Source organism: Rhinopithecus bieti, unplaced genomic scaffold (genome assembly GCF_001698545.2).
Source record: "Rhinopithecus bieti isolate Rb0 unplaced genomic scaffold, ASM169854v2 scaffold_13316, whole genome shotgun sequence".
NCBI lineage: Eukaryota > Metazoa > Chordata > Mammalia > Primates > Cercopithecidae > Rhinopithecus > Rhinopithecus bieti.
Genome location: NW_016807363.1, coordinates 58,584 through 77,203, shown reverse-complemented (window position 1 = coordinate 77,203; position 18,620 = coordinate 58,584). Strand labels below are relative to the sequence as shown.

Below are 18,620 nucleotides of genomic sequence, written 5' to 3'. Positions count from 1 at the left end.
TTTTTTTTTTTTTTTGAAGCCAAGGAATTAAGTGACCTGGAAGACAGGCCAACTCATTACAGCCTAGAGCCAAATTTGAAGTTGGAGGGAAGACAGACAAACGACAAGCTTCTTTTAGCTATTCCCCCCCACCCCTCCCCAATTCAACACTTCAAACAGGGCATGTCCACTTGGACCAGAGAGACATGAGGTTAACAAAGATAGAAGAAAATGGCTCAATCACACATACAAGATAGGGTAAGGTCTTTTCATGAGTTGGCTCTAGTCATCAAACTTTATCTAGATGGCAGCTTATGCTACTTCTTAGCTATGCACAGTCACATTTGTAATGTGTTAATGCTTGCAAAAGATATACTCAGAAGAAGAAAATGCAAAAATAAGACTCAATAGTACAGCACACAGAATGACAGAGGTAGCCACCTCTGAAGGTCAGTATAAAGGAGCAGTAGATACCGATGACACGGACATAGTATAAGAAGTGGGACCTACGGAAGGCAGGATCTGGGACTGTGAAATAATGCTGTTGGGTAGGCTGTTCTGTCTGCTTTCCGTAGTGACCTCAGCCCAAGTCACTTGAAACCCAGTCATGGGCTGATAGAGATTGGCCTTGGCCATCTTCCAAGAAAAGTGACCCGTGATGTTCACATCCTGGACGATGAATGAAGCAGAAAGGTTCTCAGGCTTAGCTAGCACCTTAGAAAGAACATGACCTGCAGCAATGCAAGAAGGAAAACCAGGATTAGGTGACTGGAGAAGGTGTGCCCATGGGATCCACTGTAGGAATTTTCAGCGGCCAGTCTGTGGGATGATATTAATAGAAGCAATGTGACTTTGTTCTTTAAACATGGGTTCAGGCAATCACCCCTTTGACATACGGGGATAGGTTGAGTAGGAATGTCCTCACTACAACTTTGTACTAAATGCTTCTTCCAATCTTTCGGGGGTCATTTTTAGAATGCTCTTTTGACAATGGAAGCAGGAGAGGAGTTTAGACCCTGGCAGGACTTAACTATTTCTTAAAGAATAGCATTGACTGCAGTGAGAAGGTAAATATTAAAGTTGTTAGAAGAATTATTAAATCCAGGGCTTTTTTTTTCTTCTTCTTCTTTAGCGGCAGGATCTTGCTATGTTGCCCATGCTGGTCTGGAACTCCAGGTTTAAGTGATTCTCCCATCTCAGCCTCCCAAAGTAGTGGGATTTCAGGCATGAGCCGCCATGCCTGGTCAAATCCAGGGCATTTAAAAGAGTTTTTCCCACTGCAAGACAGGGACTTTGGCAAGGAAAGGGGTTGGAAGGTACAGATGTGAGGTTTGCTAGGTTGGCATGGAAAGTGTGTCAGTATAACCCACACAGCAAAGAGGTGGGATAAAAATGAAATAATTATATCAAACTTTGCCAAAACACAAGCAGTATCTAAATGTTTGCCTTCATTTCCAAAGGGTAACATTACTGTCAAAGGACATCTTTCCAAGGCTGTTAGGCTTTAAAATAACACATTCATTCCTACATATCTTCTGTCCACATTGGGTCATCATTACACAACTTAGAAAGAGAGGCACTTTTGGTTTTTATGGTCTTGTGAAATGCAGTTTGGCAAGGTTTGCAAAGTGCTGCTGACACCTTAGACCTAGATGCAGAAGTCCTTCAGGTGAAAACGTACCTGCTTCGCCAGGGCAGCCAATGGGCTTGTGGCTCTTCCCCTTAAGAGCAGAGCATGGTGGAGTAGTGAAGAAAATGGCCTCTGCCTTGGAGTGACCTTTTGGCCGTATTGCTTGGACAGTCACCTTATACTTACAGGAAAATGACAGATCTTGAAGAATTATATAATTTTCCTAGAGCAAGAGAAAGAGAATTATGCTAGCAATAAGTCTCATTAGGGATTAAAAAACACTGGCAAGAATTGAAATCATATTCCATCCAACAAGGATGTTTTCCTATACAGTGTGTGCAATATGGCTTTTATAAAATGTACAAAGCACACACTGTCTACATTTTGATTAATGACAATTGTGAAACACTCCCATGGCTGCAGGATATACCTTCTAGAATTAAACAGTATCATAATAATTCCTCATCAAAGCATGCTACTTCTAAGGTCACAACCAGCATTTCTGAGTTGGCAGCAGTGCAGGCAGTGATGTAAAGCTGTAAATACAAATCTAACTTTTTTCAGTTAAAAAAGAACTAATGCCGGCTTCTCCGAGACATAGAATTAGTTTATATGTAAGTTTTTCTGTTAAAAAATATTCTGTAGCAATGTAATTTTTCCCTTTTTTGGAGTGCTGTTACTGTTTTCTGCCATAATGTTGTGATTAAATATAAATAAAAGAAAGGCTAAATGGTAAGGAGTCAGGGGCTAAGAATGTAACTTTATGATAATGTCGAAAGATGACATTTCCTGTGATAATAGGTATGTACCTCTGTTTCTTTTATATTTGGCTAAGTTGCACTTATCCATTCTGTTTTGTATTTACCAATTCTTAATGTATATGTATAAAAGTGCAGATGGATAGCTGGGCATGGTGACTCGTGTCATAGTCCTAGCTACTTGAGAGGCTGAGGTGGGAGGATTGCTTGAATTCAGGAGTTTGTGACCAGCCTGGGCAACATAGTGAGACTTCATGTTTTGTGTGTGTGTGTGTGTGTGTGTGTGTGTGCGCGCGTGTGTTTAATTATTTTAAGAGAGAAAAAAGGCACAGATGGAACATCTCTGGTACTCATTGGATGATGGGTAGGGGGTCTTGCTAGAAAGCAGCAGGGCTGAAGGGAAAAACATGAGACAATAATTAAAATGAAAACTGAGGCATGAGTGATTAAGTGAGGAGTGGAAGTGGCAGCAGGTGACACAGCACTGAATGTCAAAAGAGATGGGGAGTGACCTCCAGGCCTGCTGGCCCTTCATCCAGATGGTGACAGGAGATGGGGTGCACCCAACTCTGCAGCCAGTTAGTATAAACAGTGAATAGGAAACAAATCAATCTGGACAATGCAAGTCCAATCCAAGCCCAAGCCAAGGCCGCCATGTCTCTTTGGGAGTCTGAATTGCTTTTGTCTGGAAATAAATCTGCTCTTTATATGGGACTGTATTGGAATCCAAGGTTAGCTATTAAGGATCCTGTTTCACAGATATTTCAGGATTGCTTTCATGTTGCATAGGAGGCAGACATCTGCAGCAGTAAGTGAATTAGTGGATGCTCCATTGTAGCATAAAAACAAATTATAATAGGCCGGGCGCGGTGGCTCAAGCCTGTAATCCCAGCACTTTGGGAGGCCGAGACGGGCGGATCACGAGGTCAGGAGATCGAGACCATCCTGGCTAACACGGTGAAACCCCGTTTCTACTAAAAAATACAAAAAATTAGCCGGGCGAGGTGGCGGGCGCCTGTAGTCCCAGCTACTCAGGAGGCTGAGGCAGGAGAATGGCGTAAACCCGGAAGGCGGAGCTTGCAGTGAGCCGAGATCGCACCACTGCACTCCAGCCTGGGCCACAGAGCGAGACTCCATCTCAAAAAACAAACAAACAAACAAACAAACAAACAAAAACCAAATTATAATAATTGGATCTAAAGGTTTAAAAATAAATACAGATAAGTTCTAAGGCCCTAGAAGGATAATTTTTCAGGAGTTTGATTTTTATTTCTACTGGATACATTACATCTGCTCAGCAAATAGTTGTTACCACTTTCAGAGTTCCTAAAGATGATAAGCCTAGGATTGGGGAATTGCACTGACATAAGCCCAGTTCTGTGGGGTTCTGAGGCACGCACATATCAGTAAAACAAAAACCTCACCCCTCTGCCCACAAAAATGTTAATAATTCTCGCTTCTGTTTATTTCTTTCTCCACTTTTCAAGTCAATTTCCCTATTTAGAATGTCTGTTGAATTATTTTACTGAAGGTCACAAACATTGGAGTTAATTTAAGGATAAATAAAGGGAGAAACTTTGGTGAACATGAGACAAACCAAATCCAGTAAAACAGAAAAAGAAGCTGTGTATTTCTGAAAATCCAGTGACTTGTTTTATCTCATTATCTTAAAATTATGCCAGTAGGTCTGGTTCTTAAAATATGGTGCTTGCTTTAGAAAATGTTCAAAACAAAAATATTCTAGTTACATATCACAAATCAAAACACTGTATGTTTGGGGCCATGTTTTTGGATTTTTTAAACTGTCCTGAGGTATTACATATAAATTGCCATCACAGTGTATTATACACTTTGTATAATACAATGATCTCTTAAACATTTTGTGTTGGTTTGTTGATTCTAATCTATAATTCATGTACTAACCCCAAAATATTTAGAATAATATTTTGGGCAATATTGACAGAGTTGCTATCCTCAGAGAGTTTAATGTTCTCTTAAAGTTGAAAGGCAAAATATTGGTGCATGCTATACAGGACAGGGAGATTATTTCACTAACTGAGCTGATGGCATTTAGGGACATGGTGTGAAATGATAGAGTCACATAGAAATTCACTTGTACAATTACACCTTTAGATCACGGTGACATGTCAAAATTCAGAAAATAATTCAAAGTTTTGTCCAGTTAAGATGAAGCACACAGATACTCAGGCATATTTTCACCTGAAATATGGGAGTTCTTTAAGAACTGTGTCTTTAGTCTCTGCACTTTAGGTTTTGCTCCATGATGATAACAGAGTAACCTCCCAGTGCAATGGTGTGAATGGATAAAATAATGAGTGAATATAATGATCATTCTGTTTTCCACTTCCATCAAGTCATTACTCAATAGCTGATTTGTGAGAATGACTTATCTGTTTGACATGTCTAGTTTGTATATCCTCTGGTCTAATTATGTTCACAGATCAAGTTGGCCTAGAGATCATGTCCTTACGTGGGTCATGCCAGATGATGCCTCTGATCCGGTTGTTCTGTTGTGGGCACACACTTCGGGAAACCACCGCACATGATATTGGTTGACAGTAGGATCTATAATGCCAAAACACACAACCAAAAATAATAGGCTGGATGTTACATTCCATGTAGCCTGGGGTTCTTGAACTTGAGAGGAGAAAAGGAGAGGAAATGAAACTCTACAGGTGACCAGTAAATGCACAGGTGAGCCAAAGGAGGTGAGATTCTGATTACTTCATAATTATAATAATTAATAATTCTGAATACTTAATGATTAAGAACAAAGTAAGGGAAAAAAGTAATATACTGCCAAGGGAAAACCTGTGCTGAAGTGCAAGTACTAAGTAGAAAAAAAAATTAGTAAAGTCATAGCAAAATGATTCAAAAGATGTCTTGAGAATAACCTAACCGTGGTTTTTACAGTAGGCAAAGCCCTATAGTGAAAGGTAACACCTAGTAACAGCTCTTGTAATTCCTGTTGTAGAAGAGAATCATCAGAAGTTTCTCAATCCTACATTTTTTTAAAAATAAAAGTGAGATACTATTGAATCCACACAAGAACAAAAACATTGCCTTCACACTTGCAGAATTGGCTATCCATGTTTATTTCCTGTTACGTATTGCCATAAAGAAGTTCTTTTGTCAAAAGGATCGGGATGTATGCTTCCCACTCCCCCTTAACCAAGTGCATCGTGGCATTTCTGTATGGCTGATCCCTACTGAAATATGACTTGGTGTTCTCAAACACAGGCCAGAAGACTGACCCTTTGAACATGTTTATTCCCAGGGCAAGAGGCATATTTTCTGTACATTTCTTTACTTTGGACAATAAAGTGGGGGAAAAAAAGAGAAAATAATGACAAGCAACTCAATGAGTGTGGGAAAGCAGGCCTTGACAGTCTCGGGTTAATTAATCACCCCAGTGTGTCCGAGGGGTGTGAAATGGCACCAAACGGCACTATTTTGCAGGTGATTAACATCTTGTCCCCAACATCATGCCAAGTGTTTGATGGGGGTTTTCAGAGGACAAAACTCTTTGATGAAATTGGGTTGATCTAGTGGGAACTTTGCTTTGAGCACTTTGGAACCAGAAAAGAAGAACTTTAAATGAGAGAAAGCAAACGGATATAAAAGTGGGCACTTAGGGCATTTAGTTAAAAGAGAAATCGCGTACTAGGGGTTTTAATTTTTACATAGCAGACGTCAAGCGTTTGTTTTTTTAAAAAAGAATTATAGGTTATGCACAAGGCTGACGTCAGTCACTGAGTGTGTTCATGTTCTTCCATTCAACAGCAGTGAAATAATCACACAGGAGTGGCTGCTGCCCTTCTAAATTTTACATAGAAATGGGGCCAATAATAACAGAATAAATACAATACATAGATAAGATAGATATTATGTTAGAAGGTAATAAGTCTACATATAAATACAGAAGGTGGCTGGGCATGGTGGCTCACGCCTGTAATCCCAGCACTTTGGGAGGCCGAGGCAGGCAGATCACAAGGTCAGGAGTTCGAGACCAGCCTGGCCAACATGGTGAAACCCCGCTCTACTAAAAATACAAAAATTAGCCAGGCGTGGTGGCAGGCGCCTGTAATCCCAGCTACTCGGGAGGCTGAGGCCGGAGAATCTCTTGAAACTGGAAAGCGGATGTTCAGTGAGCCGAGATCGCCACTGCACTCTAGTTGGGGCAACAAGAGGGAAACTTCATCCCCTCTGCCCCCGCCCCCACAAAAAAAAACCCAGAAGGTAAGAGCAGTAGGGTGCATTGACAAAAAGTGCTGATTTTATATAAGGTGGCTGGCGTGTGTTCAATTCTGAGTCAGGACTTGAAGAAGGTGTAGCAGTGGGTAGTGGCACTGCAGAGACCTGTGGGAGGGCGTTCTCAGCCAGCCCTGTCCAACAGAACTGGCAGTTGGGATGGAAATGTTCTGTCTGTGGTAAACACTAGTCACCTGTGCCTATAAAGAACTTCACATGTCTTCTGTTTAACAGAGAAATTAAATTCTTTATTCTGTTTCATTTTAATTAATTTACATTTAAACAGCTGCAGATGGCCATGGTTACAATATTGGGCAGCTTAAAAGCTCTACCAGCGGCCAGGCATGGTGGCTCAAGCCTGTAATCCCAGCACTTTGGGAGGCCGAGACGGGTGGATCACGAGGTCAGGAGATCGAGACCATCCTGGCGAACACGGTGAAACCCCGTCTCTACTAAAAAAAAAAACTAGCCGGGCGAGGTGGCGGGCGCCTGTAGTCCCAGCTACTCGGGCGGCTGAGGCAGGAGAATGGTGTGAACCCGGGAGGCGGAGCTTGCAGTGAGCTGAGATCCGGCCACTGCACTCCAGCCCGGGCAACAGAGCGAGACTCTGTCTCAAAAAAAAAAAAAAAAAAAAAAAGCTCTACCAGCAGGGAATACACAGCACGTGTCAAAGTGCTGACATGAGAACGGAGCATGACAGATGACTGAGGGTCTTTGGTGAAGAGCAGTCAGGGGACTTGGGGTGGCTATATAGAGGAATACGAGGAGGCTTGGCTGCCCTGGGGATCCTCCATATCCTAAAAATCCTTCAGATATTTTACAATGCAATTATATTTTCATAGGAGGCAGCATCAAGAGTGACACACAGGACACTCCTTTTGGGTTCCCTCCCTTTTGTTTGCCCTAAATCTCACCATGTCTGAGTTCACTGCACTTGCATCTTCTCTCTGTGTCACCTCCATCAATTACTTCATTGATTCCCATGGCTTGAAAAATTTTTCTGCTGACAGCTCCCAAATGTCTATTTCCACCTGAGCTAGTCCCTTGAAGAGCTGATGCTCCCTCCTTCCTCTCCCATGTGGAGGCTTTCCAAACTCAACTTTGCTGAAGCTACCATGTTGATTTCTGCACCTCAACTTCTCCTTGCATTCACGCTTTTCTTTCTGGCTGTAGGATGCAGAATTTTGACCCCACAGATGACCTTCGAGGAAGGTGGGCTTCAGCAAGCAACTCCAGCAGCCTCAGTGAGCCTCATTCCCTTTATCTGAAAATAAGGATACTAACTCAGCCAATGCAATAGGTTTGGTGTGAGTTTTAAATCAGTTCATGTACTGGTTTTCTATAGCTGCTGTGACAAATTACCATGAGTGTAGCTGCATAAAACAATATAAATGTCTTCTCTTCTGTAGGTCTGAAATGGGTGTCACTGGCCTAAAATCAAGGCAGGCCTGTACTCCCTTCTGGAGGCTCCAGGGAAGAATGTATTTTCATGACTCTTCTGTTTTCTAGAGGCTTCTGGCGTTCCTTGGCCGGTGGTGCCCTTTCACCAGCTTCAAAGTGAACAACACTGGGCTGAGTCCTTTGCACCATGCCATCTCTCTGATTCTTGCACTCTGCTTCCCTCTTCTACTTTTAAGGACTTTTGTGATTGTATTCGTTTCCACCCAAATAATTAAGGGTAATGTCCCCATCTCAAGGTTGGCTTTGAGTCACTGAATGGCTTTTCTCTGCCCTCTGAATAAAGACACTAATACTCCTTAGCCTGGCTTTCAGGTCTCCACTGCCTCTGCATATTCATCTCATGCAGAGACTCCTCTCATTCCCAATGTTTTGTTTGATTCTGTTATTACTTCATGAATCCCTGTCAACCCCATTTGGTTAGAGCTCCATAACTACAAAGATAATGCCTATTTGCTGTCACTGTTGCATAAACAAAGATGAGCATGGTGCCTGACAGGTGATAAACAGACAGTAAACATTTAATGAATAAATGAGTGAAAGAAGATATACCAGTTCAAATTCATTTTTATTTCTCTACTCATTCTGGCAACAGTGAAAATAATTCCTTATAATCTAAGATATGGAAGAAATAGTGTGAAAAGACATGATATTACATAAGGTAATTAAAAGCAATCTGAGAAAGTAAAATATAAATTAAACTTAGATTTAAAATGCCCTGAAAGTATCGTAAATGGCACCCCCAAATGACCAGTATGGGGACATTTATTTTTTTAAAAGCAAGCCCTAAAAATGCCCACACTCGTTTATGTGACTTAAGTTCCATTTTAACAGGTCAATTCATAGATATTTGCTTTGATGGAAGTTATCTATGCAAACATCATGTCCTTAGTTTTATCTTGCCAATTAATAAAATCCCAAGAGCTTGTATTTTAGGTTATGACTGCAGGTCTCAATCTGTAACTAGAATATTAAAAATAGCATAGTTCAGGCTGGGCGTGGTGGCTCATGCCTGTTATCCCAGCACTTTGGGAGGTTGAGGTGGGTGGATTGTCTGAGGTCAGGAGCTCAAGAGCAGCCTGGCCAGCATGGTGAAACCCTGTCTCTACTAAAAATACAAAAATTAGCCGGATATGGTGGCACATGCTTGTAATCCCAGCTACTCGGGAGGCTAAGGCGGGAGAATCGCTTGAACCCAGGAAGTAGATGTTGCAGTGAGCTGAGATCATGCCATTGCACTCCAGCCTGGGCAACAAGAGTAAAACTCCGTCTTAAAAAAATAATAAAATAAATAGCCAAACACTTCCTGAAGGGCTGTATATGAAAATTCTGTGCTAAATACCCAACTGATCTGGTTCCTTAGCTTAATTCTTTCCACAAATAAATGACATTACAAAGAAAGTACTTGAAAATTATTTTTAAGTGATAAAACTTTACTTGTAATATGCTTCAACTATGGTTCAAAAATTAGATGGATCTAATTTTCTTTTCAAATAGATCTAACTCACAGTGTCTGGCATAAATAAAGAGCTCTAAAATTTTTCATTAAATGTGAATTCCTCAGTTTGCAAAAGTCTAATGACCAAGAATGATAGGGTTATTGACATTAGAGCTCTGAGAAAGAGGCAATCCTTGGGTTCCCCAGAATAATAATTGCTGTAAAAAGAATTGTAAGTCATAGCATTAGGGAAGGGGGCACACACTAAGAGAGGTGTCACAGAATGCCAGTTCCACCAGGGTAGGGATTTTTGTCTGCCTCTTTGCAGTGTTTTAGCATCGGAAATGGTGCAATGCATACAGTAGGTGCTCAATAAAGGTTAGTTGAATGAAGTCCTCTCATGGATCAATGCCCCGTACTCTATCTGTAAAAATGATCTGGTGAAACAGAACTTTCTGATGTTGTACAACTAAAGTAAGAATTTCTGAGTACCACATAGGCACGTTACTTAAAATAGAAGCATGAATGTTTTCTCTATGTCTGAGCTAAGTTTTCACATTTATGTTGTAAAAACACAAAGTCTAGAGCTAGAAAACCATCAAGGTGCAGTGACTCATGCCTTCAACCCCAGCGTTTTGGGAGGCTGAGGCTGAAGGATCACCTGAGGCCAGGAGTTTGAGACCATCCTGGGTGACATAGGAAGATCGCATCTCTACAAAAAATAAATTAAAAAAAAATTAGCTGGGCCGCCAGGCACTGTGGGTCACGCCTGTAATCCCAGCACTCTGGGAGGCCGAGATAGTTGGGTCACCTGAGGGTGGGAGTTTGAGACCAGCCTGACCAACATGGAGAAACCCCGTCTCTACTAAAAATACAAAATTAGCCAAGCATGGTGGCACATGCCTGTAATCCCAGCTACTTGGGAGGCTGAGACAGGAGAATCGCTTAAACCCGGAAGGCAGAGGTTGCAGTGAGCTGAGATTGTGCCATTGCACTCCAGCCTGGGCAACAAGAGAGAAACTCCTTCTAAAAAAAAAAAAAAAAAAGGAAGAAAGGAAAGAAAATTAGCTGGGCATGGTGGTGCATGTCTGTAGTCCCAGCTTCTTGGGAGGCTGAGGCAGGAGGATTGCTTGAGGCCAGGAGTTTGAGGATGCAGTGAGCTATGATCATGCCACTGCACTCCAGCCTGGGTGACAGAGCAAGACTCTGTCTCTACGACAAAAAAAGGGAAGAAGAAAAAAAGAAAAGAAAAAGAAGAGAGGGGAGGAAGGGGGGGAAGGCCGGCGCAGTTGCTCAAGCCTGTAATGACCCAGCACTTTGGAAGCCGAGACGGGTGGATCAACGAGGTCAGGAGATCAAGACCATCCTGGCTAACAGGTGAACCCGTCTCCTACTAAAAATACAAAAACTAGCCGGGTGAGTGCCGGGCGCCTGTAGTCCCAGCCTACTCGGGACGCTGAGCCAGAATGGCGTGAACCTGGGAGGCGGCGCTGCGTGAGCTGAGATCCGCATGCACTCCAGCCTGGCGAACAGGCGAGACTCCGCCTCAAAAAAAAATAAATAATAAAAAATAAAATAAAAAAGAAGGCAAAGGAAAGGAAAAAAGGAGAAAGAAAGAAAAGGAAGAGAGGGAGGGAAGAGAGAGGGAGGGAAGGGAAGGAGGAAGGAAGAAGGGAGGGAGGAGGGAGGGAGGGAGGAGGAAGGAAGGTCAGAAAGCCTAAAACAATTGTTTATTCTATTATTACACAGTAAAATGAATAATCATGGAGTAATAAAATAACTAACAAAATTAGCTAAGTGAAATTGTTTTAAAAAGTTTGTTCACCAATGCATATTTGAAAATATTTTATTTTCTCCAGAGCATTCACTATTATAACCCAACTACTTGTGTATTAAGTAAGAAAGCTAAGATTTGAATGTTTAATTGTTTATCTAATAACTACATGCCTACATCCATATAACGAAACTGTCACTGAAAAATGTTGAGGAAATGAATAGATTTGGGCTTTAGGTCCCTAACTCCAAGTCCAAAAGCAATATTTTGCCTAACCATCACTTTTAGGAATGTGACCGTAAGAACCCATTTCTGTTTATAATGGAGTTTTGATTAATGAACAAGATTCTTTTCTTCCCTTATTTGCAAAAGCATTAAGTCCTTTTAGGTTATTTTCAACTCAATGTGTCCACAATTGGAAATAAATTATAATTCAAAAATATTCAGCTACTTGTCAAGGAGTTTGAAACCACTTTAGATGGATCTATTGAGTTTCATACACAGCAGACAATTTCTCATTTTACAAAGTCAAAAAATCCAGAAAATCCAGCCAAAGTGTCCTTTCCCATGACAGAAATGGTGCTGATATTCACATTCCGTACAGAGCTCCGATGCTAGTAATACTGAGTCCATTTCAAAGGTCTCCTTTCCTACATGTGTGATAATTATGAATAAGAACATGTTTTATGAATGTCTGGGGAAACTTTGGTTTGGGATTCTGTAGATCATATGGTGAGTACATAAAACGTTTCTGGAAGGAGGAAAAATGTGGAATAAGTTTGAAACACATACTTTCCTCTTCATTGTTCTTTGGACTTTCCAAAGCTTCCTGCCACTCCCTTCTATCATGTGTTCAACCTCATGAGCTCTGCTACAATTTATATGTACATTTGGCTTTCAAATTTAAAACAGCAAGGGAAATTGGAATGGATAAAATTTAAGAAAAGGACTTTTGGAAAATACGAAACTCTAATTAGAGCATGAGCTGTTCTCAGCTCCTAATAGTAAGTGGGTGTGTGATCCAATGGAAATCAACTAACATTTGCAGATCCCCTGACAGTATAGTCAGTGGATTGACCATAGCTCCAGTCAAATCCACAATACTATCACACAGCTACCTCCTGAGCTACAAGTATGTATTTCTCACTGCCTATAACATTTTCTGGCTATCATGCAGTTATCTCAAATTCAACACACCAAAACCAAATTCTCCATATCATGGAGACATATCCCAGGAAACATCATAATTCTACTGCTCACAATCTTTGTTAATCGAAGTACTGTTAGTTATTCAAGCTAGAAGGTAAACACTCCATTTAGATCCATTTCTCTTTTTCCCTTCAGCCAGGTCTTAATATCCAAGTGGTCATACATCCTGGCTTTCCTACAGTCTATGTCTGTTGGTGGGGAATAATGTTTACAAATACCTCCTTTTATTCTCAAATAAATCCCGCTTCAGACAATAAATTATGTGGACACTTGTGTAATAATACTCTTACGTAACTCGCCAACCTTCCTCCTCCTACTGCTATCTTTAATTCACGATCTGATTATTTCTCGTCTTGGCTACTGAAATTAACCGACATGCTCTCTCTGAACTTTTCCAATCCATTCTCCTTGCACGCTTGCTTTTGCTAACATCTCCAAGTCCTACTCAGACCTTCCCCTGCCACTTTACATTCCTTTCCTCCATATAGAACAAAACCCAAGCTTCCTGGCATAACATATAAGCTTCTCCATCACTCGACATTGATCTGTCTCTCCAGCCTCACACAGTCACTTCCTCAGCCTCACCAATACTTGACATTCCTGATCTTTCTCCCAGCTGCACCTCTTCATTTCCTGGGCCAGAAGTGTTCATCTTCCCTGGCCAAAAAAAGTAATCCAGCCTTTAAAATGTACCTTAAACTTTACCTCCTCTGTGAAAATTCCTCTGCACACAACATCAAAATCTCTCTGCTCTCAACTACTTCAGCTGTTTATCCAGACTGCTATGAAGAATAATGTCTTATTATGTGCCAACTGCCTATCTGCCTTAGCCTCAGAACTGCAGGTTCCTTAAAGGTAGGAAATATCCCTTATCCATTACTGTATTCCCATCACATGGCACAGAGCCTGGCATAAAATTGGTAATTTGTGTCCATTTGCAAAAGAAGACAAAAAGTAAATAGAAATGCATTCATTGATATATCTAAGTTAATTCAAAGGTTTTTTTTTTTTTTTTTTTTTATGGAGTCTCACTCTGTCACTCAGGCTGGAGTCAGTGGCGCAATCTTGGCTCACTGCAACCTCCGCCTCCCGGGTTCAAGCAATTCTCCTGCCTCGGCCTCCCAAGTAGCTGGGACTATAGGCACGCACCCCCATGCCTGGCTAATATTTGTATTGTTAGCAGAGACGGGGTTTCACCATATTAGCCAGACTGGTCTCGAGCTCCTAACCTCGTGATCCTCCCACAGTACTGGGATTACTGACGTGAGCCACCGTGCCTGGTCAATTCAAAGTTTTAAAACTTCACATTTTCAAATGAAAGTTGAACATACCATTTTTGGATGTATTAAAATACTCATCTAAAGACTCTTATTACGGTTTGCAATGTTTACTATATATCTAAAGGATCAACTTAAAAGAACAATCAGACCTTTCTTCCCTTTCTTTTTTGTCTATATTTCCTTTGTCACTTTAATTGAAAATGAAAAGATTCTGCCACCAGCTGTCAGACACAGGATTTGTGTAGGAAAATTAAACTCTATTTGTTTTTACACCTTATTATTTTGGTAAAGGGCTTGGCGTACTCAGTAGAGTCATAAGTATTCTGTCTAGATATTTTTACACCATGTTCCTTTTAGATTCCAAACCCTTTGGGAGGATCTTCCTATACAAGGTAAAAGCAAAATGCCAAATTCCATATTTTGCCCTTCTTTTAAAGGGAATCCATACCAAGTGTTTTCAAGAACTTCCTGTCACTTCAAAGAAATTTTTAGTGTGAATACGTAGAGGACATGAGTTGAAATGGCAAGAAACAGATGCGTGGTCTACAAAAAAATCCACAGAACAAATCCTGACATGTCACTAAAGATGTAGAATGAATCTCTGCCTCTTGAGTAAGCAGTAACACTGTAACCACAATAGTTTTGACTGGAGGCTACAGTGTCAACTGTTGACGGCCACTGCACAGAACATTCTCTTTTAGAAATATATTTGACATCAGTTATATCTTGGGAATCAAGGTTTTGGCCAGCCACAAAGAATGTTCTCTGGCCAGCATGGATGTGTACTTATTAGATGATGGCTTAATGTTGGTCTGCAGTAGGAAGTATTCCTGGAGGTTGACAGAGCTCATGGGGCTGGAAATGGGTATGAAGAAAACAGTTTGAACACTGACTGACTGCGAGGCAGTTCGATTCGTGAAACAAGTCATTACTGACAAATAGAGGCTAGTGTATCTCCGTCACAGTAGCTCATCACTCCCAGCTTCTCCTTTGTGGCCCAGGGTCCAAGTCACTAAACATCAATCAAGTCAGCATCACTTTTGGAACCCAAATCAAGGTCACTCCTTGCCTTTGGATCTTGTCTCTTCATCGTCAAGTCCACAATTTCATGCATCGTACATTGGATAACACTATGGACTCTAATATTGATTAATAAATATTGATACAATTCTCTGCTTATGGTTTCTTTAAAGATTTCAGTATTTGAGAAAACCACTGATATTCTTCACATTTATTTCTAACTTTGAGTTATTTAAAGTAATGCGTGTGTATATATGCGTGTATGTGTGTATATGTGTACGTATCTATGCCAACAACTATGTTTCCTATTTGTCATGCACTGAAATCATTATTGTGTGGCAATACTGGTCATACTACTGCTTGCTGATACACTGCAGTGAAGGTGAATCCCTTTTCTTCTGCCAAATTTAATAAGATGCTTAAGTTTTGTAGCACTTGTATTGCAAACTGGACAACTAAATCATGTTTTAAAGCACTGCTCTTTGTTGTTCACAAAGGAGAAAACATTGAGAGTCAGTCCTGAAGCAACACCAAGCCTTACAAGGCTGGCCTCAGAGGCTCTTTACCTCTGTTCTGCCATCCTGTCTTCTCTCTGTACTACAAGCAGTGCCGTAAGAATCCTCACACTGAAACACCTAAGGTGTCTCCTTTGTGTCAGACACCGGTCCAACAATCTGGATGTGTAATCTCATTTATTCCTCACGACAGACCTAGGAGGTGATCTATAATGCTTCCTCTAGTTCATCATGTTAATAGAATAAAGAAGAAAATGTATGATCATGTCACTAGATGAAGTAAGAATATTTGATAAAATCAGTATCAATTAACCACAAAACTTTGCAAGTAAGAAGAGTAGGGGATTGTATTAATCTGACCAGGGATGTCTTCAAAAACCTTACATTTAAACATCATGCCTAATATTATCACTTTTAGTCACCATTGTACTGAAATTCTCAGCCAGTTTTAAGGCAAGGGAAAACTAAAACGTCAAAGATATGGAAAGGAAAATATAAAATTCCCATTATTTACAAACTAGATGATGGTTTTTGTAGAAAAAATGCAAACAAATCATCAGAGAAAATGTTATAATTAACAAAGTACTAAAACAATATTGCTGGATTCACAGTCAATATATGAATATAAAACATATTTATAATACACCAACAACAAAAATCAGAAAGTAAAATTGAGGAAAAGTATGCCATCTATAATAGGATAAAATAAAACAAATATCTTGGAAAAGCATATTAAAAGTGTCATACTCTCTATCCAATATATTATAAAACATTGTTGAGAGAAAAATTTTAAAACTGAATACAGTGACATATCATGTTTGTAGATTGGAAGACTCAGTATTTTTAAGATGCGAATTCTTCAAAATCATTGACACATGGATGAATTCAATCTCTATAAATATCTCAGGAGGTTTTTGTGGAAATTGAAAATTAACTCAAATATGTATATACAAATTCAAAAGCCAAGAATAATTGAGACAATTTGAAAAGAAGTAAAACTAGAGGACTATCGTTAGAAATATTTATAAAACTATGGTAGTTAAGACAGTAAGGTATTGTCAAAACATTGGAAAATATGCCAAAGACTCTATAGAAAGTCCAAAATTAACTTGCACGTATATGCATTACTTAGGGCAAATAAGGCACTGTAGAGCTTTGGGGAAAATCGTCATTTGAAAAATACATAATGACGTATCAGAGAAGGAGATCAGAAGAAAAAAAAAAAGAACACTGACCCTCTACAACAAAAATCAATTCTGGGTAGAAGAGCTCAAGAATAAAGGTGATATGGTTTGGCTATGCCCCTACCCAAATCTCATCTTGAATTGTAGCTCCCATAATCCCCACGTGTCATGTGAGGAACCTGGTGGGAGGTAACTGAATCATGGCGACGAGGTTTTCCCATGTTGTTCCCGTGATAGTGAGTAAGTCTCATGAGATCTGACGGTTTTATAAAGTGCAGTTCTCCTGCACATGCTCTTTTGCCTACCGCCCATGTAAGGTATACCTTTGCTCCTCCTTCACCTTCCGCCATGATTGTGAGGTCTCCCCAGCCATGTGGAACTGTGTGTCCATTAAATCTCTTTTTCCTTATAAATTACCCAGTCTCAGGTATTTCTTCATAGCAGTATGAAAATGGACTAATACAAAAGGTGAAACAGTAGACAAGAAGACAAGAAAGGAGTATATCTTTGTGACCTTTGTATGAAAAAGGATTTCCTAACCAGGACACAGAGAATACTAAACCTAAAGGAAACAAAATGAATTGCTTATCTCTAAAATTAAGAACCACTAAGGGCTGGGAGTGGTGGCTCACACCTGTAATCCCAGCACTTTGGGAGGCTGAGGCAGGGAGATCACCCGAGGTCAGGAGTTCAAGATCAGCCTGGTCAACATGGTGAAACCCCATCTCTACTGAAAATACAAAAAATTAGCCAGGCATGGTGGCAGCCACCTTTAATCTCAGCTACTCTGGAGGTTAAGACAGGAGAATTGCTCGAACCCGGGAGGCGGACCAGCCTGGGCAACAAGAGTCAAACTCCATTAAAAAAAAAAAAAAAAACCACTAAGAAGAAAGTTAAAAATGCAAGAGTGAATCAGAGTGGAAGAAAATACTTACATGAAAACAAATGACGGCTGGACGTGGTGGCTCATGCCTATAATCCTAGCACTTTGGGAGGCCAAGGCTGGCAGATCACTTGAGGTCAGGAGTTCGAGACCAGCCTGGCCAACATGGTGGAACCCCGTCTCTACTAAAATACAAAATTAGCTGGGCATGGTGGCACACACCTATAATCCCAGCTACTCAGGAGGCTGAGGCAGGAGAATCGCTTGAACCTGGGAGGCAGAGGTTGCAGTGAGCTGAGATCACACCACTGCACCCCAGACTAGGCAACACAGCAAGACTGTGTCTCAACAAACAAACAGACAAACAAATAAACAAACACCAAATGACCTGTATATACAATATAAAAAGCATTCTTGCAGGACAGAGTAGTTAAAGAGTTGAAAGAGTCCTTCAAAAAAGAGAAATCCAATTGTCAGTAAACTTACAGAAAGGTGCTCAACTTCTTGGACATCAGAAAAGTGCAAATTCAAATAGCAATGAGGTATCACTACGAACATACCAGAAAGGGTAAACTTACAAAGATGGTAAATATCACATGGCAGAGAGAATGCGGAGCACCTGGAACCATCACCATGCCCTACTGGTGAGAATGTAAACTGGTACAACCATTTTGGAAAACTATCAATGTTTTCTAAAACTTGACATACTCTACGGCCTAAGAATCCCACCTCTATGGAAGAGTATGCATCAAAACAACATGTGCTAATAGGGCATTCACACGGGTACTATTCTTAATAGCTCCACATCTGAGTAAGTAAATCTCCATCCACAGCTGAAAGGATACACAGATTGACGTATACTAAGGACATCCAGGCAGCAATATAAATGAATTGTTTCATGCAACACAATGCATTGGTTTTTCATAAAATGCTCATGGCAAGAAGCCAAATACAAATAGAAATTGAGTGACTCCATTCTGATAAATTTCAAATACAGGCAAAATAAATATTGAATTTCAAAAGTCAGGATGGTGGTGGTTACTCTTGTATGCTTGAGGTATTTACTTTTTCAATGGTAGATGTTTACATTTTCATTTTATTACATTATGCTTAAAATTTTAATATTAATAAAATGTTATATTTTTAAAATATGAATAAGTTGATAATTTTAATATAATAGATCAAATAATTTTCTTACTTAATGTTTATTATAAAATTAA

The 18,620-nt window shown here is 40.2% G+C and overlaps 1 protein-coding gene across 1 annotated transcript in view; it reads right to left on the bottom strand.

Moving 5' to 3' along the window:
* Positions 1-18,620, bottom strand: part of ANOS1 (anosmin 1) — a 70,380-nt gene that overhangs the window by 4,443 nt on the left and 47,317 nt on the right. The window contains exons 8-10 of the mRNA XM_017881442.1: positions 4,859-4,953; positions 1,661-1,832; positions 490-710 (exon numbers count right to left, since the gene is read on the bottom strand). Of these exons, the coding sequence (XP_017736931.1) occupies positions 490-710; positions 1,661-1,832; positions 4,859-4,953 (488 nt within the window). The remainder of the gene's footprint in view (positions 1-489; positions 711-1,660; positions 1,833-4,858; positions 4,954-18,620) is intronic.